General features: G+C 42.4%; 1 protein-coding gene across 1 annotated transcript in view; it reads left to right on the top strand.

Moving 5' to 3' along the window:
* The window catches only part of NCKAP5 (NCK associated protein 5), a 371,629-nt gene that overhangs the window by 145,307 nt on the left and 201,087 nt on the right, over positions 1–25,235 (top strand). Inside the window, exon 3 of the mRNA XM_063340758.1 lies at positions 4,587–4,646. Coding sequence (XP_063196828.1) covers positions 4,587–4,646 — 60 coding nt within the window. The remainder of the gene's footprint in view (positions 1–4,586; positions 4,647–25,235) is intronic.

Raw genomic sequence — 25,235 nt, forward strand, 5'->3', positions numbered from 1 at the left:
ATGAGTTGAACTGATGGGAAGGGAGAGCGAAGGAGAAAGTGTAGTTTAAGGAGAGTCCAGAATTTGCAGGATTATTTAGCACACTTGTGTTTTTCTTGGACTAAATGGGCTTCCTCAAACTGTTGTTTTTTAGAACAAGCTACTGCAATATCTACTAGCGATATTGAGACTTGAAATGTATCTCTCTTCCATCCACACAGTGAATACTTGTGTGCTTCGTTCGATCTGGAAAGGATATAATTGAATCCTTGTTTGGCTCCTTTAATTATCTCGTTGCAAAGTCCTTGGCTCGGAATTTTGCTGCTTACAATGCAAATATTCAAACTTAAGAGCATAAACTGTGCTTTCAAAGAGCGTTTTTGTAAACCTTTTATCATGTGGCGGTTTTTCAAAAGCGAACATGAGAACTTCTCAATGAACATGTTTTAATTTTTTTAATCCTCAGAGAAGATTTTGTTTTCTTGCAGGTTGGCTGTAGTTGCTAATTAACTTTGTTAATTAATCATGCTATAGGGATGAAACATGCTTGATTAAAAATAAATAAAACCATATAGCAACAAAGTAATGCTACTGATTTTTCCTATTTAAAGGCAAAGATTAAAAAAACAAGATTAACTTTGAAGCTGCATGTCAAATGTTCTTTGCATTTGAAACATCTGAAAGGCTAAAGCAGCTAAAAGCTTATTATTTTTGCAGCTCAGTCATAGTAAAATGCTTATCCAATTGTAACACTGTGTTAAAAAACGGGGGCTGAGAATAGTCGCTGAAGATGCTGTCTTAATCAAAACTGTCTGAGATGGTGGGGAGTAACCAGTGGGTTTATTTGGTCGTGCTTAGACATGAAGGTCCTTGTTCTGTCTTTCCCCTTGTTCTTTCTTACCACGTGTCTTGTATGAAAACGTCCAACACTGCAGATTGGTGTTAAATGCTGTTGGCTCGTAGCAGGATTTTGATGACACTTCTCACCCAGCATAGCGGCATACGTTTGCACAGAGGTGGTGGGAAACGGCTCGCTGTGGGCGATGGGCCAAGTGCATGACAAATGAAGCTCCCTGGAATGATCTGGGGGATGACTGTGGTCCAGAGGCACGCTGAGCCTCTGCTGCTGTCCTGCCTAGATGAAGGTGACCGTCTGCGGAGGTCTGGCTGTGCGTGTGCAGCTCCTTCACCTGGGGAGTGCAGGCGGGAGGGAGAAGATGCTTTGGGACCTGTTTGAAGTGGGAGCACAGAGTCTGCTTGCCTCCAAGTTGACTGATTTTTAGACACCATGGGAACAGATGGCTCTTCTGTATCCCCAGTTGCCATTTTTTTCTCATACGTGATTATTTGGTTTCTTTTTCGTTTTCTGCTAATGTAAAGTGGCAGGAATATTACAAAAACAGTACAAGAGTGGCAGTCTATGCTCTTCTTTGGTGGGAAAATTATTAAGGAGGCCCTTCCTGAACATCTCTCACCCAGAGAGGGGGAAGACCTGGCCTCGTTAGGAGGAGCCCTCTATGCGGATGGAGCTCGAATGGAATTTACTGTGATAAAATTCCAGAATTCCAGATACGTGGAACTGATGGAGGTAACACAGAGAGAGGAAAGTAGGAGTATTCCTCATGTAGGAGGAATAACTAAATAAATCTCTGCAGACCACTGGCAGAAAGTGTATGGAGGAGTGCTTTGTGGTTTTTGTTTGTTTGTTTGTTCTTTTTCCCCCTGCATCTTTTCTCATAAAATATCTTCAGGCACTTGTTTTGCAATGAAAAAGTCAAAACCCCCTCAAAGGGTATACTCGCTTTCTTCACAAAAAAAAAATTAGGGCACTGAAGCAGTGCAAAAATGCAAAGGGCTATTTCCAGCAGATCAACTAAATCCTTAAAATAGGATTAACCAATTTTGTAATTTCCCTGTGATGGTATCTGAGCAAGGAAGAGGGAGGGCAGTATGTGTCTTTTAGAAACTGTTTTTAGGATACTTGCGTTAAGGCTATCAATGCTGTACTAATGCCACTTCTCAATTGTCGGTAATTTTTTAGATGCGCAAAAGAGGATCTTGATATCATGTTGGAGTAGTGCAAATAACACTTCACTGAGCTGTGGCTGTATCGTCTGTAGGTTTTGCCAATATTCAGTGGTTTCAATATCGTGTATGTTTACAAATCACAATATTAGCAATACCTGGTATTAATCCGATAATTGTGCTTGCAGGGTGCCACCAGCCGGCTGTATGGGGAGTGTTGTGGGGGTGCAGCGAGCACCTGGGGGCAGGTGACTGTTAGGGAGACTTAGATACCATGTCTTCTGCTGAAGCGGGGAGGGAGGACTGGCTTGGTGACCCAAGCCTATGTTGAGCTATGGCTGAGTGACATGAGTGCTGTCATTCCTGCAGTAATTAGGCAGGTAGGCGCACATCTTCCTCAGCAGAAATGGTTCCTGAGAAATGGTTTAAAGGCTACTTTTATTACACGATCGGGAATAAAATATCGTAGAACATTTACCTTTTCATGCTGCATGAGAGTGAGCCAGTCATAGAATGAAAGAATCGCCGAGGTTGGAAGGGACCTTTCAGATCATCCAGTCCAACCATCAACCCAACTCTGACAAAAACCATCACTAAACCATATCTCTAAGCACTGTGTCTATCCGTCTTTTAAATACCTCCAGGCATGGTGCCTCCACCACTTCCCTGGGTAGCCTGTGCCCCTTTCAGTGTAAAAATTTTTGCTAATATCCAATCATCTAAACCTCCCCTGGCACAGCTTGAGGCCGTTTCTTCTTGTCCCATCACCTGTTACTTGGGAGAAGAGACCAACCCCCACATTCCTACACCCTCCTTTCAGGCAGCTGTAGAGAGTGAGAAGGTCTCCCCTCAGCTGCCTTTTCTCCAGGCTGAACACCCCCAGCTCCCTTGGTCGCTCCTCACAAGACTCGTTCTCCAGACCCCTCACCAGCTTCTTTGCCCTTCTCTGGACCCACTCCAGCACCTCAATGTATTTCTTGTAGTGAGGGGCCCAAAACTGGACGCAGCACTTGAGGTGGGACCTCACCAGTGCCGAGCAGATCACCTCCCTGGTCAGTGACCGCAGTGCCTACAGAACCCCGGCAGATCATCATCTGCTGGGTCCTCCCTCAGCCCCGGCTGGGCACCTTTGCAGGTTTTGAGGGACAGGAGTTTCCAACCCCTGCTATTCTCTGCCACGAGAGCTGGGAGATGTGTCTCTGCGTTTTCAGGACTCTGTGCCCAGCAGGAAGGTTTTCTTTCCTGAACTCAAAATGTCTCAGTAAAGTCAGGCGCTGTGGCTGGCGGACTCGTGGCCGGTGGGAGCCCTTGGTGGGCAATGTGAGGGCAGAGGCTGCCGTCCTGCTGCCATGTCTCAGCAGGCCTGAGCTGTGGCACTCTGACATTTGCATTATACTGAGCAGTCACAGGGACAGAGATTCTGAATATCCCAGGGAGGTGCCGGGGTGCTGCGTTGGGATGGTTCAGATCTGGCTTTCCAATTAGACCAAACAGGATTTCTGGGCAAGCCAGGAGTAAATAGAAAATTTCAAACTTGATAAAGGATATATTCTCATTTTAAAATCCTTTTGCTGGACGTTTTGAAAGCTGATCATCTTTTGTAAATAATTTATTCATGTGCAAATTTATGTTTTGTTGTGTAACGATAAATTCTTCATGCGCTGATAAATTCCTCTGCCGTTCGTGCAGGGTGCTTTTCTTTCAAAAATAGATACTCTTCTTTAAAAATAGCCTACTTGAGAAAGTGTCTTTGTTTTTCTTAAATCCTTTAAAAATTATGGTAGGTTACTTAAGTCCCACTTGTTCTGTAAAGTATTTTTCTTCTTTGCTGAGCTTCCAGAGCAAATTCTCCTCTTCCCGTACCCCTCCTGCAGCCACCTGCCGCTGTCTGGGTTTTGCAGTTCCCATATTTGGTACGTGCTCTACATTCTCCCAGTCCATACGCTATGGAAATCTCTTTCCTGTCCTACGTATACTCATTCCTTTCATACAACTTTTCAGGTGAAAGTGTGTTGTGATCGCCAAATCCTTAATTAGGCAAATTAATTGCTACTTGAGTCAAGCCAAACATTTGGGTAAGGCTCTTACTTGAAGAAAGGCTAATTTAAAAAAAATAGTCTAATAATTCAGTAGTTACAAAGTGCAGCACAGTATGTTTAGGAATAGAATGGATTTTTTGATTTCATGTTTATGCATACATTTATTGATAATATAACAGCTTTCCAACTTGCGTTGATGTAGTGCAGATAAAGCTGATGTGCAAGGCTGTAGGAAAATAAATAACACAACGTGATTTGCACAGGCTGTTTCCATATCCCCGACGTGATGAGCTACTGTGTTGTTTGAATGGAGCAAATGATGTTTAGATTCAGTTGATTTATTGACAGTTCTGACAAACTGCCACAAAATGAAACAATAACGCAGCCTTCTAATATTGCAGAGGCACACGGGGAGGAGAGCGGGGTCTGCCGGGAGGGTTGCCCGAGCGATGTGTGGGAATGCCACCCCGACAGGGCAGCGGCGCGTTCTCCCTGCTGGTGAAAAATGAACTGCTACTCACACGCTTTTCTTTCTGTAGGGAGAAGCTGTCTGTGGCTCGGCTGCAGCGAGAAGTTGCACAAAGTAAGAGGGAAGGAGCAATGGTAAGCTGCGGCAACTCGCTGCTTTGCAATTCTTGTCTTACTGCTTCAGGCCTTAAGGTGCATTTTGTCTTGCTGAAGGTGGTCACCAGAGCATTAAGGCTGTCTTGGACAAAATGATGGGTTGCCATTCATAAATCTGAGGAAACTCAAGGCTCTATCTTGGCTTCCTTGGAAGAGCTGCGGTAGGGAAAAGCTGTTTCCTTTTCCCTGCTGGTGATGCTTGCTGGAATTGGGAGCAGGGCGAACAGGGAAAGGCAATTTCAGCTCAAAATGCAGTAGATTTACTTGCCTGTTAAATCTTAGCCCACTGCAGAAAAACGGAAGAATACAAGCATGGAAGCTTAAAAAAACCTCAATCTGATAATTTTGTAAATCATGTAATGCTCCTTATATCTTAATTTTTCACGTAGCGATTTATGAGATTACGTTTGTGAGCAAAAGTTGAAGTGGGAGATTTTTGGTTAACTGCAAATCTCAATTTATAGAGTGCCTTATCTCTTCAAAACAATTTTCTTTGGGAGCCAACATATGCTGAGTGTGCTTAATTACTTAATATCTAAGGAACTCTTCCCATCTGTTAAGGAGTTTGTTTGTCCTTGTCTTCAGATAAAATGTCTTAGGCTTCCATGGGATAAAGCAGACCAGTTCAAAAACCTTAAAACCCAGACCAGTCCCCTTGAACATACTCATGAAACTGCTGCTGATTTGAGTGACTTGCATAGTTGGCTCTGAGAGAATTTTGTCCAAAGTTTAACTCAGTGGAGAGGAGCTGTAGAGGGTCTCTGTGGAGCGGACGCTCTGTTAGCTGTGCGATGCAGGGTCCTTAAAACCCCACCTATCTCCAGAGAGTGCATTTTATGAATCATTATTAGTGACTAATACAATGAAATGAGATTTGGAGGGATCTAAGTGGTAGGTAAGAAAGACCTGCCGTGAATCTATTGCTCTCACCATGCCCACACATGGCTCCGGAAGAGCTAGTGGTGCCCTGTGGGGGGCTCTGCTGGGACAGGGGCTTTTGGGAGGTCTGAATGCCTGGTACTGAAGGGAAGAAGACAAGTGGGGTTTGCTCAGGCAGACACTGCTGATTTGCCCTGACCCCCCACTGCGTGCCCAGCTTGGCCGTGGGAGCCAGTGGCCTCTCCCATCCCAACGCCACCTGCAGCGTGGCGGGTTTGGCCACCAGAAGACTTTGAGATGGTGTGTCAGCAGTTGGGAAGACTGTCCACTGGGTAATGTTTTGTGTCTTTTGGGGCAGGAGACCTGTAGGAACCGAGAAACAAACTTTTATGAGGTTAAGCTGTAATCCAGGAGTCTGTGACTGAGATAAAATTCCTGCTACCTCCAGGAGGAATTTTGTCTGAGGAAGAATGACGAAGATCGGGCATTGGATTTGCAGTTGCACTTTATTTTTCAGTGTAACCAATTTTCAAAATCTGGAGAGCTGTTTACTCCATTTGAAATGTTTCCTTTAATTTTTTTAGACTAGCTTTCCCTTGGAGGCATAGAAATAATATAATGCATTGAGTGTAAAATACAGTTAGTGGAATAATTCAAGACTTTATGTAATCCGCAATATTGATTAACCTTCTGGACCTGGTAATGCTTTTGGTATAGGCACCCACCTCGTGGCTTTATCTCATGAGGGTCAGATGCTTTTTGTGCTTTTACTGTGGGGTGGTGGTGTTAATCACATCGCCCTGCTAACCAGAGTGTAATTTTGTATAATTTGTTGAGAGGCTGAGTGTTGTAACCCATTAGGAGCTGATAGGTAGCTCTCTGGGGGTGCAATCTTCCCCCAAGGTAAATACTAGGTAGTTTTTCTCCTCTTCCCCGAGGGGTAATTTCCACAATTATCCCGCAACTACAGCCAAGGATGAGTGCGCCCATAGAGAAAATTGCTTTGAAGCTGTTGATGTATGGAAACTTCTTTGTGTCTCAGAGCTCAGAACCAGTGATTTTAATATGAAACACAGCAGTCATTAATTAACATTAATGAACTTGCTTGGCTGTGAGCAGTACAGGAGCAGTAAGGGTCCAGGAGATGGAGTGTTTGAACACAGGGGAGGCCAGGGATGAAGTAAGTTGTGTAGGCTGCGTTCTCGGGGCATGTGGCAAGGAGCCTGCGGCACATACCAGTTTCGGGGCAAATACTTCAGAAAGATTCACAGAGAAATTTCGGCAAGGGATTCTGAGCAAGCAAGCCTTCAGCAAACGGCAAGGCTTTCTCTGGAGAAGTGCTGGCAGTCAGCAGCGTGCCCGCAGGGTACCGAATCGCATATGCTGCTCTTGTTGGTGTGATGGACATCCCCCCGGAGACGGCACGGACTCCTCTGGGGCTGACGGTGAGGATGCTGGGCAGTGGTACCCGCCAGCCACAGGGCGCCCGAGGGGTTTTGCCATGCTGTCACCGGCTGCGGCTCCGGATAAAAGGGATGGCACCCCCCGCAGCAACCCTGCCAACGCAGTCTGTGACAGGCCACAGCTTTATTTAATCACTAATTAGCTAATCGCCTTTACTCACATTTTCTTTTTTGTTTGTTGTGCTAGTTAGATTGGCGTGAAGGTTTTCTGTGAACTAAGTCCTTCATTTGGGAAGGGCACAGGTGGCAGCACATGCCACCTTTAATGCCACCTTCAGTGCCTCGCTCGGTCTCATGGAGAGCCTTTCTTCCACCAGTCGTGCCGAGGGCAGAGAGCAGGAGGAGTCGGGCTGCCACACCACTCCCCGCGTCCCGGGAGCCCTGCACAACATCACGCAAGCCTTCCTCAGGACGGCACCTCGTTTAATACTGCTTCTTTTCATATTTGGGTTTTGCAGTCATGGATAGGTCATGAGGGCAAGGGGTGAGCATGTTATGTCAAACCCCACCCGTTGTAGGGTGAGCAGGGAGTGTGCCCTGTCCCTGTGCGTGCTGGGGGGACACGGGGCAGTGCGTTTGCCCTCTCCTTCCTGCTTCCCGTTTGGCACCTTTTTTGATCAGAGCATGAGAAAGCTGTGGATACTCTTCCCTATTGCCTTCCCAGCACAAATCAAGAAGAGAATATGCTGTGTGGGATTTGTTTTCCTGCGTGGGGAGTCGCCGGTTAGCCTTTGCTGTAACCTGCAACCAGCCGTTGCCTTTTTGCATGTGGTCCTTGGAGGTGATGGGCGGGAAAGGCTCCCGGTGGTCGGATTCGCCCAGTGTCACAGGAACTGCTGCAGCGAGGTGGCCACATGCATAAAATCACTAACAACAAACAAATAGGAAGCATGTGCTGTAGAAACTACTTATACTGTGATATCTTTGTTCAAAAATGGGTTTGCACATTTGTATAAATAACATACGGTGGGTGATAATGAAATGCATTTTTATGAGGAGAACTTTTTCTGGGGAGACCTCAGCTGAGGCTGAAGATCAGGCAGTAGGTACTTGTATATGGCACCAATGTGTCTGCCCCACAGAGCTCCCCGTAAGAAAGGAATTTTTTAATATGTCCCAGAGTTACGTTTTTCATGACCGATTTATTATTGGAAGTAGATATGTACCGGAAGCTACTATAAAAGTTTAAATTAAGATATTTCATTTAATGATAAATGTTTATCGCCAAAAACATATGAATAACCTGTAATACATTTTTTCCATGTGGTTGTATGGAAAACCTGATACCTCATGTATAGGGTTGAGCGTGGATGTGTTTATAAATTACTTGGAGAACTGAGTAAATTCAGACTGACAATTCAGTAATAAATAATAAATTCAGAAGCCTGACAATTGCTCAGGTGTCTTTATTTTATGAACCACCATCAATAAATATTGTTTATTCATTATCAAAATGCACAATTACTGCCAGTCCACCTACCGAAAGTTTCAGCAGCACCGAGCCTGGATTGCTGGGTGGCTCTTCCTGTTGCTTATGGTCTTTAATTTCTTAACGTGCATGTTCGCAATTTTCTTAGTCGTGTTTCTTCTGACTCATCAAGGATATTTTACCTTTCTGTAAAGGAAAAGATGATTAGTTCATATGTGTGCAGTTCCTACAGCATTTGATGGAGACTGTGCAGGTGTCTGTGGTGACAGAGATTCCATTATTACAATGAGCAGCTTTCAAAATAGATCGCAAGTTTATTTCAAAACATAGTAAAGACTGAAAACTGCTTTAGTCATCAAAGGCTTCCTTTTTTCTTTTCTTTTTTTTTTTTTTTTTTGCCTTTAAACCCATGACTTTGGACCTTCAGGACACAGAACAAGACCAGGTCAAGTGTTCATTTTTGTGAAATTTTCTTAATAGTAAACGGTGCAGGTTAGGAGAAATGGGATAAAAATGCTGCCATGGTTACATAGCAGAGTTCTCGTGGCACAGTGAGTGTTGTGTTAGGAGAAACCTAGATTAAAAACCTAAAATGAACCAAATAGATACACAATTATTATAATCTTTTAATAACTTTTAATTCATTTAATAATTTCCCAGAAAAACCGCCTTTATTTACGTATATTTTATATGGGTTTTTTCTAGTTTGTATTTCTGCATCCAAGTCCTTTAATTCTACTCTATATTCCATTAGTTCAGTGGCCTGTAACCTACACAAAAGAAATTGTACCACTCTGGCAATTTAGCTGTGAAGGTTAAAGTGGGATGATACTGCCTTTTATATCTACATGGCTTTCACTTAGGGTGGGCCCTGGGCTCTGATTTACCGTGAGTCCTGCTGCGTCTTTAAGTGATGCAAAGTGATTATCATGGGCTCTTCCCGGTACCCGTCTATTCCACACCTGCACCCTTTTGTTAAAAACCCACCATGTTAAGTGAATGTGAGGTCCCCAGTGAATAGGTTTCCACCCTCTGGTAATCCTTCTGCATTAGATTGATTTATGAATGTATCAGATTCTTTGTTAGCATGTAAACCACTAATTAATTTAAAGCTCTCTGTGGAAAAATTAAAGCTCTGGTTAAGGCTTTCAACAGGCTCAGATGGTGCTAATAATGGAAAAACAAGTTATATTAATGAGTTTTGATGAGATCAGCACAATTCTTGCTTTACAAACAGTTTTTGCTGTGAAACAGTAGAGACTGCAAGTTTTTAAATAAAGAATGGAAGAAGTAAAAAGGAAAGGCAGAAAAAAATCACACTGTCAGTAAGATATTGCATTATTACTAGGAACAGAGTCACTTCTGCTTGTTACAACTTTCTTTAATGTAATGTGTTTAGATATATGTAATAGCCTCTTACGAAACCACAGGAAGTGCAAACCGGTCTTTTTTCCAGATTGAAACCGAACTTTTAAAGTAATCAGCTTTGATAAGATCTCTGCCTCTTCTCCTCATCACGCGCTGCTGAACTGGAGCGTTCACATGGAGACGGATGTGTTGAAGTGCAGAAAAGGTCTTGATTGAAATTGTATTAAAATCAGTAGAAGGTCTCACCGTATTCTCTGCTTTTCTAAACTCCAGGGTGTTTTATGTGTAATTTTAGTTGTTTGCTCTCTTGCTCAAATTTAGACTTTTAATGTGGGTGCTGGTTTTTGGTGAGAAGAAAGAGGAGATCAGACCCTGGCTTGACGATGCTTTGTTGAGCTGAGTGAAATGAAAGAAAGCCTAATCTCCATCTCTTTTTTCTGTAGGAGGCTGAAAATGCACAGTTATAGCGGCAGCCCATGATTGTAAGAAATTGTGCTTTTTCCACACGTCTCTCGAGAGCTGCCTTTATGTCTCCTGGCCAGGTCACTGTCTCAGGCCACCATCCTGGCTCTGTGGTCAGCACCACAGCTGATACTAATGCTGCCCCATTCATCAGCGAGCAGGGAGCCCTCTGAAAAGGAGCACGGTCAGCATTTTCGGAGGCCCGGCTCCTAACATCTGCACTACGTACCTTTGTTTTATGGAGGAGGGGGAATCCTGAGGTTGCTTTTGAGCTGGGGTCTTACAGATGGCAGCACAATGTACTGCCACGAGCGCCGAGGCACTTTCTGTCACCGGCGTGATGAATCTCTGCGATAGCCTCCAGCAGCTGGGAAGGCTGTTGTTGCAGAAGCACCCAGGTCATTCAAAAATAGATGATATTTAGTAATAAATGAAGTGTTAAAGATGCGATACAAAAGGCTAAATTGTCTTTCCCAACTTCTGGGTCCTTAGGTCTATGAAAGTATCTATCTGTGCTTTAATTAGAAAGTAGCAGAGAGAGAAGCAAAGTCGCCGTTTTAAAATATGTGTTTGAATATTAAACATCCTGAACCGTAAAGCAGCAGTCTGACCCTGGTGCTGTCTTCTCTGTGACGCTGTGTATTGACACCCAGCTACCCGTGCTGTCTAGCTCCTTTTTCTTAGAAACTTCATCATGCGGCCCTCGTGGAAACTCAGTGACATTAGTAGTAGTTAGCATCAATAATGATTATTGAAATTCTTTACAAGCCTAGTTTAATGCTCCTGAACCTCATTAATTGTTCATACTTCATTAGGCCAAATGTCCTCATTCAAAACTTTGCAGTTTTAACGCCAGCGGTGGTTTTAAAATAGAAGATTTTTTTAGTTCGTCTTGTGTCCTGAGTCTTTTTTGTTGTTTGCTTTGAATTTGCAAATATTTTCAGGTTTTGTATTTTAAGGCTTTTATGAATCTAAGGATTCTTTATGAATTAAAGTTGCTGAGACCTTTCAACAGTGTTTCTCCAATGAAAAAAATCCACCGCGTTGCTCTCTCTTCCAGAAGCAGAAGTACCGAGAGCCCCATTGCCTCTGGTCAGTGCTGTTCAAAACCAGCTTTCAAACCTGCCTAATTAATTTCAGAGTCTGCTTTATTCACCAATTTCCCCAAAATATTGTTAAAATCGGTTTCCTTTCGTTCCCTTGCTGTTTAAAGCGTGGCAGAAGCGGTGCGGCGGGCGCCGGGGAAGCTGCTGGGGCTCCCTGGCTCCGGCTTTCCACCAGGAGAGGGAGCTGCAGCCACGGGAAACACCTCCCGCCTCCACGGCGCCGCTGGAACACGGCCGTGCTGGCAGGGCAGTCCTCTGGCCTTCCCTGGGATATAGCTTTTGTGGAGCTGGAAGATATTAGCTGCAGTATTTTAAAACACGCAGGGCTTTGAGGGGGCTCTTGGTACCTGCCATAGCAAGTCCTTGCCAGACGCCAACCTTGGGTTTGGGGTTTTCTTGCTTTTTTTTTGCCAAGGATGTTGTAGGTACCAGCACCGTAACGACCATTTCTATATCCAAAGGTGCGGAAATAAGTTTTGCCCCTCACTTACCGAAGTCTCTTCAACGAGTTCCTGCTAGTATTTAGTCGACATAAAAAAAAGAGTCAAGTAGAATTATGTAAGAATCACTGAACACAGAAAGAAATACATAAAAATGCATTTATATAAGGTCGAAAGTAAAACACAGGCAATCTGTAGAAAGTACGTCATAGCAACTAAATTGCCCTCAAGTAGAAATTGCCATTTATACATTAGATAACAAAGGCAGGGGACGCTGAAGTACAGAAGGGGCGCATGCAGTCTCATAGCGTCCATGGGTGTATGGAATATCGGAATGGCAGTTGGCTTCAGCATGAAGCAAATCCCGCTTTATGACTAGAAACAGATGTATCCCGCTCTAGGCAATAGCTCACCGCCTAATAGGAGTGATGCGCCCATGCACTAATAGCAGTGAATTGCAGCCATTTTCATATCAAAGGTTAAGCTCTGCAATCCCGAGCTCCTCCAGGCAATGGCAGGAGTTGACTCGAGGAAGCCACACACTCACTGGATTAATATTTTTGCAAGGATGACCTGAATAGAGCCACCGATCTGCGGGCTGAAGAGGCAGAACATTTATGGTGGGGTTTTATCTCGTGGAAGAAAGGGATCTGCGCTAGGACAGAATTAGTCGCGATGTCTGAGGCTCTGAAGGGGGAAGGTGAATGTCTGCGCTGGGCCAGCAACCTGAATTTTATGCAAACTAGGAAGGTACATTTATACAGATTAATAGCAGCGAAACTGCTGTGATATACTTGGTGTTGCAACTTTTTTTTGAAGTAGGTGGGGAAAATTAGCATATTACAAATAAAAGAAATCATTAGGTTTTTGTTTGTTTGGGGTTTTTTTGGTGGTCAGTAGTAAAACTGTTGGAGTAGAATTTATAACACTTAGCGGTAACTGTAACGTCCATCTAAAAGGTCTGTTTGCAGCGTTAGTTCTGGGAACAGAGAAAAATCCATTCTTAAGAATTCTTAAGAGAAAAATCCTATCTTCTTAAGATTTTGTTCATACTTATTTTTAAAAATAAAACCCTTTACTAGTATTTTCAGGTTTTGTTCTTAAATCTTGTAGGCCCATTTGTAAGACCAAATAAAAACTTGTCTCACTGGTTTGAGTCGGTTGATTCAAATCTGCTCACTATACCCATTGCAACAATTCCAGCCTCTTCCTGTTGTTTCCCTACTTGTATCAGCTCTTCCAGGGGTTCTGTGGGATGCATTACAGTCAGCCTCGTGGTGATTTGGGCTCGTTAATGATTTCTCTTGTAAAGTGTAGTTAAAGCAGAGAGGACAAGATGGTGCAGAAATACCAATTCCCCAGATTCGCCTCAGTCTAATCAAGCCGACCAGCGTAGGTGAGCATTTTCCCTGCTGGACAGGGAGTACGGTCTTTAATTTCTGCGTTGTTATTGTCATCTAAAGGTGAACTTCAGTATCGCTCTAGTGATTTTTATTTTTCACGATGTGTGGCACTAGTCCCTGCACAAACCAAGGTTGTTTTTTTTGTCTGGGTCCAGAAGAATTACCTGTTTTCCCCAAATGTGACAGAAAAGATTTTCAGGAGGGAGAGAAAGTTTCTGTATAGGGAAGGACAAAATTTATGTACCAAGAGCATTGCTCAGTTGTGCTGTTTCCAGTAAATGCCCATTTATTTAAATGAACGCAGTGCTTTTGGAGCTTGTACCGTGAAGTCGGTGCTGGCCCTTGGAACAAGTCAGGTCGAGCAGTGCTTTAGATTGCCTCCTGTTAGACTAAAATGTCTTTATGCAACAAGTCTTTGTTCAGCATCTTGCGCAATGGAGCCCTGATCCATAATTGCTCCATGGCACTAGGATAGCATGGTAAGGTACTGTTGTCTTGGCCAGTCTCTGGGCGGAGACAAAACATATATATATATATATATATATATATACACATACACCTATATACACGTGTATATATACACAGAAAGTAGTCTGTCAGAGGTGAACAAAAGAGAGACAGCAGAAACTGGGAAAAACTGTTGGCCCATTTCTGGCCACTGACCACTTTGCAGGTAGACATGAAAACTAGTCACAGCTCATCCGAGCAAGATTTGAACCTGTCAATGTTCTTTGTGCCATTCAGCCCCATTAGCTTTGTTGTTTTTTTCTCTTGGCAGAGCGTAATCACCCCTCTCTGCAACTTCTGTTTAAGATTTAAAAGAAATATTAAAGCATAGTAAGAAAATAATGTCTTCCTAGCCTACAATTATGTAGCTTTGTATAGATTCATATAGCTTGAGCTAGTTAAGCGTGATCCTTCCTTTCTTTCCCTCCCTACTCCAGTCTCCTAAACTTTAATTCAGTTTTTGCTTTGTCAGGAATTTGCTTTTACGTACTTTCTGTTTGTTTTGGCTCTGTGTCTGTTGCATTGTGATAAGGCATCTTTTGATATTCTATGAAGATCTCATGACATAGTTTTCCAAGTCTGGAACTGGTGACCAGGCTTGCTTGCACGTCCTGCGAGAGGAGACTGTCTAGACTGTGGGAATGGCTGTGATGTTTGGATTGTGTTATTTCCATACCGCTTGGCATGATGCACTCTGTAGTTATTCTGGAAACCAATGAAAGTACCAGGCCTGATATGGGACCTTACCTGGCTGTGAAGTGGCTTTTGCTCATTCTCCAAACTGTAGCGATAAGCTGTGCGTTCTGCGCTGTCCCCTGTCGCGTGACTTCAAATAACCAGCTGCTAAAACCCCTCTTCACTACACTTTTCAAGGGTCAGACTCTCTAACTTTGGTATCCTGCAAGGCCTGCTACTACGTTTGCCACTTAATTTCTTTATAATCTTGGAAAATATTTGATTTCTGATCTAAATCGCTTATTTCTAAATCAGGCTTTATTCTGACTCTGCTGCTGTTTGTCTCATTGCCTGTGTAGGTGGTGAACTCTTTGGGGAAGAGGCGGGGTCTTACTGGGCATCTAAATAGTGCCTAGAGCCGCTTGGAGCCTGGGGTGCCGATGTGCCACGAATAATCACAGCCCGGCGACTTGGGATGAATACCAAGAGGGGATTTGGCTCAGTATCTGCAGTCCATACGCCTGTCATTTTGCAGTTACATCTTTACGCTGCACGTTTGTGATCAGCATCCATGGTGACACTGCTTATTTAGAAATTATTTCTGATTGTTGGACAAAAATTATTATCTCTTGGGAAAATCCTCTTCCTGGTAGTATCTATTAACAAGTGGGCTGTGGCAGTGACTGGCAGAGTTTTCCATTTAAGAAACTTTTTCCATGGCCGTTACTAGAGGAGCTGGTCAGAATTCCCAGGTTGTTGTTGGAAGTGTTGCGTTATGTTCATTGATAATGAATTGCATCAGAAGGGAAAACTGGTGGTGTAGGAAACATCATAGGAAAATACATGCCTTAAATGAGAAACTGAAAATTATTTTCACACTAAAACTAGACTTTCAGAGTTGCTAGCTGTGGTAGTCTAAAGGCTAGTTTCCACTGGTTGTATCTTCCATCAGTTGATAAGGGAAAGGTGTTCATAACTGAAAGATGTAGGAGGAGGCGCGTGGAAGTCGAGGTGTGCAATCTAACACATTTCAAAGGGAAAAGCTTTGGAAGGAACATAAACAGATGAGCAGAAATGTCCTTGTGAACCCCCAGGAAACAAGAGTATCAGCTTCTGGAAATGTGTTTAATCTAACAGAGATGGGAAGGAGAAACTTTTCTTGGCTTTGTTCTTTTCATGTAGCTATTGCCTTACATGTAGATGGCAGGGCAGGAGCGGGACCAGCAGTACTCGATGGGGTTCATCCCCTACCCCACAACAGCTGAAGAGTGGAACTCAGCACTTGTGCACCCTGACTCCCATGAACCCAGCTCTGCTTGGCTTTGCTTGCATGGTCAGTGCACGTAGGGTGTTTCTTTTCCATTTAGACAAAGATTGTTCATGTTTCTCCTGTATTGAATTTGATATCAAACTTGATGTCTTGAGCGAGTGATAGGAAGTTGTTTGTTGTAGTAATGTATTACAGCAGTCCACAGAAGCACTGGTGAAGAGCAAGTTCCCTGTTCTGCAGATGCACAGCAAAATTTCTTCCTTGCCAAAGCTTAAATACTATATAATTACAAAGAGTTTCTCAACCCACTTTTCATACTGCTTGTATGCAGTGGACAGACAAGCTGGTATGGCTGTGATTTGGGAAGTCTAAAGCATTGCTGGGCTGCCCTGGTTCGAGGAGGTCAGTCTCTTTCTTTTACAGAGTATCTGCCACTGCAAAAAATGAGGGAACTGTGTGTGGAAGTGATGTGAAACCTTGGTATGCTGGCCAAAACGTACCAAAAAACTTAGAGCAACTCTCATAACTACGCAGTAGAGAGTGCACATGGAAATTCTTGCGTGTTAATTACATGAATGTGTGTTTTGTTACCCAGGAGCAGCCTAATAACGGCAACTACTTCTGTTGGGTTTTCTTTGAACCAGTGCTGAAGGTGGAAGAGGCAGAAGAGAGGAGGGCTGCACTCTTTGGGTTTAGTAGTTGTTTTTTTCTGCAGAGAAAGAAACATATTTTCTTTTTTCTCTTCAAGAAAATCAAACTACCACTTGTAATTGTCAACACTTGCTGTTAAGTTAAAAAACAGCAGATTTTTTTTTTTTTAGTCATGTCTTAAATGACAGGCGTGTACGTGACTGTGCAATTACTAGATTGGAATAAACTATGGTTAGATACAGTAAAGAGTTACATCCTGTGTAAGAAGATAAACATGGAAATGAAGACCAGAGAACTAAGTGTCAGAGTTTGTGTATCTGGTTTGATTTTCTGCTGTAGAAGCGTATCTAACCTACCTGTTCTGCTAAGGAAAGGGAACTAAAGCAGTAGAGTCTGGCTGGCACTGGGAGTTGAGCTGAATTTGGTCTCTGGAAACATGAACAGACAATCCAGTGAACCTGTTACTGAAAACTGATACCACAAAATGGTATCATGTGGAGACACGGTCTTTCAATTACTCCAGTTTGACCAGTGAACGAATTAAAAGCAGCATGCAAACTTGTTAGTTTATTTAAGTTTTTCAAGCTCTCCCAGGTATCAGGCTTGCAAACTCAGTCTGGCTTCTGAAAGTTGAGTCAGTTCTTCTGCATGTGTGCGTTGTCAGCACTAATAAAGATTTTTGCAGTGGCAGCTCTGTTAAAAGTACCATTGAAGATGCAGCAGCCAACAAAAAACCCACTGCATTTCCCAATCGCCTATAGCAGTGCCTGCAGTGCTAAAGGATTGAATGCGATAAAGAGATACATTTGTCAGAAAACTCAAGCGGTAGGACTCTGGAATACATGCAAGTAACAGCTGAGTACCTTTTTTTTGCAGTTACTTACCAACCATAAATGGACTTTACAAGAGAACACAGAAAAATTGTAATAAGATCTGACATGTTCATGAGCAATGCTGTAAAGAGCCTGGCAAAAAGAAATGCTGTATGGAAAGGTAGCTAGCAGCAAAGTGGTGATGCTGGAGGCGTTGAGTGTGTCAGCAAATAGAAGTGTGATTGTGAAAACCTGAAATACCAGCATATCCCAGATCCATGGGGTCTGGTGGCACTGCAAACAGTTCTGAGCCACAATTCGCATGGTTACGTTCTACTTCTCCCATCCTCCGAATTTTTGTTTAGCCTTACATCTATTTCAGTTAACTTCTTGATATCCTATTTATTAACGGGAAGTACAAATACATTCATGAGAAGTCCAGAAAGTGAAGAAGCCCTCATTCTCCCCAGCATCAGGGCAAGAAGCACATGCTACTCCTAGCTTGTGAGTAAATCCCAGAGCTCCCTAGAGCAACGAAGCAGAGTTCCACTGGCCGATCCTTTAGAGCCAAATAAAACTCTTAGAAGCGTTGTTTTTTCTTAGTGCTTATCCTGTATGTGTCCTGCTGCCTAACTCCTATCTCACTAATACAGATCCAAGTGGGAAACGCTTGATTCAGCCACATGCCCATTTGTTCTGTGAGCATACAGTCCTTTAGAAAATAACCCATTTATATCATCTAAAGAACACGTTGGTCAGTTACAGGGGAGAAAACCCATTCACTTTGGGCGCAGGCACACAGGCATTGCAGATAAGGGAGAGTCATTTAGGATGTCACCGTCTCCCTGCTGGGGGTTACTGCCACCACAGTGGAGTTGGGGGGATTATACTTGTGCTCCATCTTCTGCTTCATTGCACAGCCTGTCAGGTTGCTTCGAAGCACGTCTGGTGGTGGGTTCAGTCAAACCGGCTGCCTTGTACCCCATCCCAGCCTCAAGCAATTCTTTGCCGACTTGAAAGGCAGGTGACCTCCAGCTAGTGATCAGGAGTGATCAGAGTGAGACGGTGACCTCTTCTGCCATTACAGCCGGATCTAGAAGAAACCTGGTGGCTGTGCCCTCCCTGTCACTGGTACTCTGGGACTGTGCCCCTTCCTTGCATACTGTGGAAAGCATAGGAATAAATACTGCAGATACTGTATTGCTTCATATGAATTCCATAGGTTAAAATGAATACCAGGTATAAACAGTGTAGTTTGAGTGACATGGTACCTTTCATTGTCTTTTTATCTGTCCTTTGTCTTCTTGGTCACCCTTTATGCTTTATTTCTGTCGGGGCACTGGTCCATTGCAGCAAGTCCCCTTAAATGGGTAGGCATCAGTGTTTCAGACATCAAAACCCAGCATGACTGTGAATTCATGACTTCTTCCTCCCCACTCTGTCTAGACTTCCTAGCTGTTTGCAAGTATGCCAGAAATACCGGTTTGCAGTAATGTTTACACAGTGGTTTATCAAAATATAGTTACCTGGTTAAAAGGAACTTGAACAAATCTTTCGAGTCTGAACTGACCATTGGCTGCCACAGTTCATGGGATTATCTTTTATAAACACTCCAAACAATGCAGACAAGATCTGGAAACTGCCTGCCTTTTAAAACCCCCTTTGAGAATCTTTCTTAAATTTTCAAAGAGTATCAGCTGTGGAACTACACTGGTTTACAGAGCTCAAGGGATCTCTTCCCTCTTTCCTCTTCAAGTCTATGCCTAGGCCTGAATTTTATCCAAAACTGACAAGAAATCTCTGTTATTTAACTATAAAACAAAACCATGCCATATGAAAAATTAAATGTAATCTGAGCAAGTGCAAATGTGGAAACCCTGCTAAATCATGCGGCCCAGAGCTCATCTCATGCACCTCTGGAGTACACAGTTGTTTTGAAAGCGTTGCTGTAGGTCACAAGTAGTCCAAAGGACATGTAGTGCACTTGAGAGAACTTTGGTCTAATCTTCTGGCCCTCAGTGCAAGTCGAAGTAAGTTCTAAAGTCTCAGACATGCTGTTAAACAGGAGAGAGATGTTTAGGAAGGGAAGATCATGAAACATATCCAAATAATTTGCTGTGTTAGCACCAATAAGGGTAAAAGTGGATCTAGAGGAGGTTTCTTCTGCGGAATGCCATACTGTTAACGTGCCCTTCTCCTGTGCACATAGTATTATGGTTAGTTTGTGTTTTTGAGTTATTTTTGTTTGTTTGGAATAGTTGATTTGCTGCAGATAACACCCTTTGTTACAGAAAAATTCTTGAGGCTTCTCTTCTGATCCAAGGTGGAGTTTCTGGTTGCTAAACGTAGGCAATATCCCATGGGGTAAGGCACTTGAACTTGGATTCTTTTCTAAATCATCTGGGTTCATTTATTCCTAATTTTTGTTCTGTGTGTGGGGAGTTCATTCCCATGGCCTATTTATTTCAATAAATCTACTAGAGAGACTTGCACTCAGTTATCAGTAGACAAATCAAATCTACCAATGTAGCTCTTAAGTCTGTGAAATCTCTAGATAGTTAAATGCAGGCGATAACTGTCACCACTTAAAGTTTTGGTGTGACTTTTATTTATTCAAAGACTTAGTTTTGTTCTGCTGAAAAAATAAAATTGCAAAACGTCAGTTTTGCAGACACTGTCACTTTTGTTTGTCCAAAAACCTTTCCCTTCTGTGCTTCATACGTTGCTGCATTGGTGTCTCTTTAGGAAGTGTTCAAGAATTGCAGAGCTGATAGGAAATGGTAGGTGATATCAAACAATCGACACTTTGCTGGCCCAGGTGGGTTGGCTGTGTTCTCTTGCAAGTTGTTGTCTATACGCACTCTTTTGTGCTGTTTTATGGTGCAAACACCATTATTATAAATTTTCTGGCATCAAACAAGTGGGAAACGTAAACTAGCAACTGGCACAGCCTGGGGATTTTTGCTTGATTGCAACTGAATTAATAAAAGTACATTGTCAACAAGTTACCTCGGTTATAAAACTTTGTTTCTCATAAGAAAAGATTGTATGTACCTGGTGTAAAAAACAAGCAACACCTTTATGCTTGATTAGACATCTTAATATAATGTAAGTTACCTTACAAAAAAAAACTCCAAAAGTGTAGCAAAGGGCTTGGAATTATAATTAGCCATTATAATCTAAAATGTTTCATGGGAAAAAAAATAACATTATATTACTTATTAATTCCACCGTTTCTCATTTTGGTTTTTCCCCACACTTCCAACTACTAGGCATTCGTAGGAATTATGTCTGTCTTAGTATTGTTTTCAAGTTTTTATTTGATCTCAAAAAGCATTTCATTATGTTTAAGTTAGACAAAGAAGATTTCTTTAATTACTGTGTGTGGGAGCTATTGGAAGCTCAATTACATTTGCAAATTCATTTTTTAAAAGCATTATCATTTTAAGATTAATAATAATAAAAAAATATCCATGATCAGACTATGTGGGACTTTCAAGTTCACTAAAAGTAGTCTCTGCACCCCTCCCCCTATAAGGAAATAATGTCTCAAATGGAAAAATTAATTATGCTAAGAACTGAAGATCAGTACAAGTCTTTGATATTGGGCTATCAATTGTGAATTTGAATGAATAGCAATTTTTTTATTAAGGAGGCAGGATTATCAAAATATGTATTGCTTGCCTTTGTTCAACGTTGAAAATACGATAGAGAGATGAACTTTAAGAAGCTGAGGGAATGGCGCCTCCTGGGCGTGCAGGTGTTGCACCTGGAGAAGGCACGTCTGCACCTGTATTGCTGTCCTGGCTTGGGTGTAACCACTGTGGCTGTAGGTGCGTCTCCCGGAAAGGTGCTAAAAGAGGTCCACATAGTTGTCTCAAGTTTATTAGTGTCTGGAATACGGTAAATGGGGGGTTTTGGTATTTAATTTTTTTTTTTAAAGGTGACTCCAATTTTGTGTGGCCTGTTGTTGTGTGTTTCACAGAATTAAAGCGCTCCCTTTCAGAGGGCTGGCCGTAGACCGTAGCAGTTGAAAGCGATGGGCAGAGTGTGGTGCTCGCCATCTAGCTCTGGGATGGAAGCATTTATGAATAATTTAATTATTTTTTTTCTGTACCACAAGTGTTGTCACAACTCCAACTATATATACAGTACTGCTCGTGTAATAGCCTGCCTAATTCAGATTAATTGTAGGCTTGCAATGATAAAGGAGCTTCAGCACAGCAGTTACTCTGTCGTACAGATGCAATTAAAACCGTATCAGTGCAGTATAAATAATGCTAAATTAAGTTGCTGTCCTGCCACATGGTGGCAATTTTGAGCTAGTGCACAATGAAAGCTAGTGTCTTATTTTATTCAGAAGGAGAAAAGAGTTTCCAATTTACTTGAATTGCTCTGGAGCAGTGTTATCGCCCAAGAATATAAAGTGTGTAAACTACTGTCACTAAAATATCACTAATAATAATAAGCGTTTCCTATCTTGCTCTTCATTTTAGAGCCAAGCAAAGCTTGAAGTTTACATCTGGTAGTCATGGGATACATGTGCTAGGCTGTTATGGGGCTAAAGAGAGAGATACATTAGCATATTAAAATCTCATAGTGGAAAATAAATTATTTGCATCAAATTATTTACATTAACTGTTTTCAAGGCAGTTTTAGAAAATGCTAATAGAAATTATTTAGTGTCAATTAGATTTTCCTGGCTTATTTGGGCAGCCTGTCATTTTGGGAACAGAATCATCTTCTAAAGAACCATCATTTTTTCTTACTGGAATGAGAATCTAGAAGATACCAGCCTAAAATTAGGATACTGCTTTTTATACTATTTATATCTTGCTGTTGCAGATTTTTAGAGGGAATAAGTTTAGGAAAAATGATTACATCATAAAATAATTGTGGACAAAAGTAGAGCCTAATATAAATCAAGGAAATTTCTTCTTTAGACTCTGCAGTACAAATCTGTATCAGGTGAAAGGGTAATTGATTTTGATTACAAAGCAGCCACAAAACTTCACCCTTAGCTTTCTTATTTTGAAGAGATGTGGAAATAAAGCTACCTCTCCCTCCATGAACCGTCCAGGTGTTTAAGTTATTACTGTTCATACCTTAATGCTTCACTGTGCTTTAAAAACACATGTAACTTCATCCCTGGGAAAGCTTTCAGTGTTTAAGGGTATTTGTCAGTATTCCCAGTATAGCTGGAAACAGTAACGAGGGACAAAGCCATATTAACTGCCACTGTTGGAAAGCTCTGGTTTCAATAGCTGGCTAATTTAATAAAGTCTTGTTACAGTAAAATGATTCAGCTGTAAGCAGCCTGTAAAAATTGTAATAAGCACAATAAGCAATGCACTTCTTTCCCCCGCTCTTTGGGGTAGTGTTTTTTCATGCTGTCAGAGTCCACTACAAGGAACGCTGCAATGTGCTGCAAAGTTGTTTGTCAGTGCCTGGGTTTATTTTTGCAGAGAAGTATTGATTACAGAATGAGAAACATTTGGTTTAACAGCGATCGATGAGAAGCAAACAAAGGACACTCTGAAGTTTGACTCATTTTAATTTGAACGAAAATACAGTACGTGGTGCAATTTATGCTGAAATAAAAAATGGTATCTGCTGTCTGTTCTTGTAATCACATTTCTTTCCTGTCATCTGTGGGTGAAATAAGTTTAGACAGACGGAGGACTGTGCGCTGGGTGTGGGACCAGGTTGCACAAGGGAGGTTTGGATTGAGGACTCCTGCCTCCTGTGGAGGTCCTGGGTTTTGAAGAAGGGTGACAGCCAGGTCCTTCTGTCTCTGGAGGTGACCATACCAAAGAGATTTCACCCACCTTCTGTGTAAGACAGATGAGGGGGGACCACCTTGGACTCTTTGACCTGTTTGTTTGGGTTTTTTTGCAAGACCCAAACGTAAGATCTCACGAAATACCTATAACATAGAGAACAACTTGCACTTCCCTTTAAACAACAGCTTGGGCTGTGGGGCTGGGGCTCAGGTATATTCTGTGCACTTGAACAAATACCATTTGATCACCATGCATTATGTTGGGGGAATTAAATATTCATTGCATTGGAAAAAATTAGTTTGTTAAAGTAACCAACTGGGAGACCAAGTTGCAAATTCCAGTTTCTATTTCAATTAATATTTCATAATTAATTTGTGAAAAATGGAACTGTTTCACAGTCCCTCTCTCATCCCTTATCCCAGGCTGTTCCGTGGCTCCTGCCTACAGCAGTCTTTCAAAAGTGGCATACAAGCATGATAAAATACTGTTTTTGAGTACTTTGAATATGCATATTTATTCATATCAGTATTGGGCATTGACTTGCTAGAAAAACTAATGTGCTTCTAGTAGTTGCTATTTGTTTGCTTAATTCTGTTGTCATCGTTGTCTACCTTTGTGGTGGTGTTGTCGTCATCTATTTTGTGGCCAGTTGATTCTCTCTGGCTTGTAGGATTTTGTATTACAGACCAGGCTATGATTCTCTTGTATTATGACTTTTATGGCAAGGTATCAGATGCATAGCATCAGAAAATGCATTAAAAATAAACACATAAATACTCAGTTTCGGTTAGCAACGACTTAATGATACTTTAAAATGTAAACAAAAAAATTGTATTCTTTTCTTCCCCTCATTTAAATTCATAGCAAAGTATCTGTTTGAAATCAATATTAATTACACAGAAATTGTGACCCTCTTTAGCAAATGCTTTAAAATAGTTGTTAAAAAATTAATGTGAAGGTTATTAGCCTGATTTTGAGCAACATTACGCCTGTGTTAAATATTCTCATGTAGACTTTTTTTGATGAAATAGTGCTCCCATGTTAGCATAATTAGTAGTACCATAGTAAAACCCTTCTAACAATGCACTGGGGAAGCAAAGAACAAATTCAGGAATACAGAAGAATCTTATTTCTACTTAAACAGTAGCCCTTTTCACTACTTATAAGGTAACCTTACAGATGAGAAGAGATTACATTTGTGCCTCTTTCAGGACAGTTTTGGTATCTGAACTAATCAGTCCAGTTATACCTAGCTGTTCTTAAGAATTGCTTTCCATAAGACTCAAACATAAGCTAAACAGAAAAAGGAGGGACCAGTTCCTCCGCAGATGCTGGGCTGACTCCCTTATGAATAGCAGCGCTCTGTATAGTATGCATGGTGTGTGTATACCACATCCCTTTAATTTTTGACTTGCAATTATCTATCGTTCTAAATCTTGATGCACAGCCACATTTTCGTTTAACATATAGGTAGCATTATTGATCAAAGGAGTAGTATGATTTTAATGTGAAATATAAATTACAAATTTAAAAAGAAAATACTCTGGTGTGGTGTGTTGACGTTGGCCCTGCACCCACCCAGCCGCTCTCTCACTCCCCTTCCTCGACAGGACCCGGGGAGAAAACAAGATGAAAAAGCTCATGGATCAAGGTAAAGACATGGAGATTTGCTTACCGTTTACCCTTACGGGCAAAACAAACTCAGCTTGGGGAAGATTAATCTAAGACAACACTTTCCAAAGTGCAGTTTGGGGAGTTTGACTCCCCATGTGCCCCTGCTGAGCGGTGCACAGGGACGGGGATGTGGGTTGAGGTCAGTCCCTGACAGTCCCTCTCCGCTGGACCTTCCTCCTCACAAGTTTCCCCAGCTCCAGCGTGGGCTTTCCGCAGGCTGTGGTCCTTCCGGGAATGTCCCCCATGGTCCCTCCACGGGCTGCAGGGAAACACCCGCCTCAGCCCCGGGAGCACCTCCTCCTGCTGCCCCTCCCCAGACCTGGGCACTCGCTGGGCTGTTTCTCACACTTTTTTCCTCACACCTCACTGCCCCTGTGGTGATTTGCCCTTTCTTGAGGGCCGCCGGTGCCACGGATGGGCCCGGCTGTGCCCTGTGGTGGGGCTGTGGTGGAGCTGGCCGGAACCGGCTGGAACCGGCTGTGTGCCCGGGCCTCTCCTCACAGAGGAGCCCCCTCAGCCGTCCACTGCCAACAGCCGGCCACAGACACAGAGCACATCTGATCCACTGACATTAAGAAAAAGTAAGATTATTAGGGTGGCACATTATGGAGGAATGAGCTGTCAACAAAAGAGTTTTAGCTCGGAG

The sequence above is a fragment of the Chroicocephalus ridibundus genome, chromosome 7 (genome assembly GCF_963924245.1).
Source record: "Chroicocephalus ridibundus chromosome 7, bChrRid1.1, whole genome shotgun sequence".
NCBI classification, from domain to species: Eukaryota; Metazoa; Chordata; class Aves; order Charadriiformes; family Laridae; genus Chroicocephalus; species Chroicocephalus ridibundus.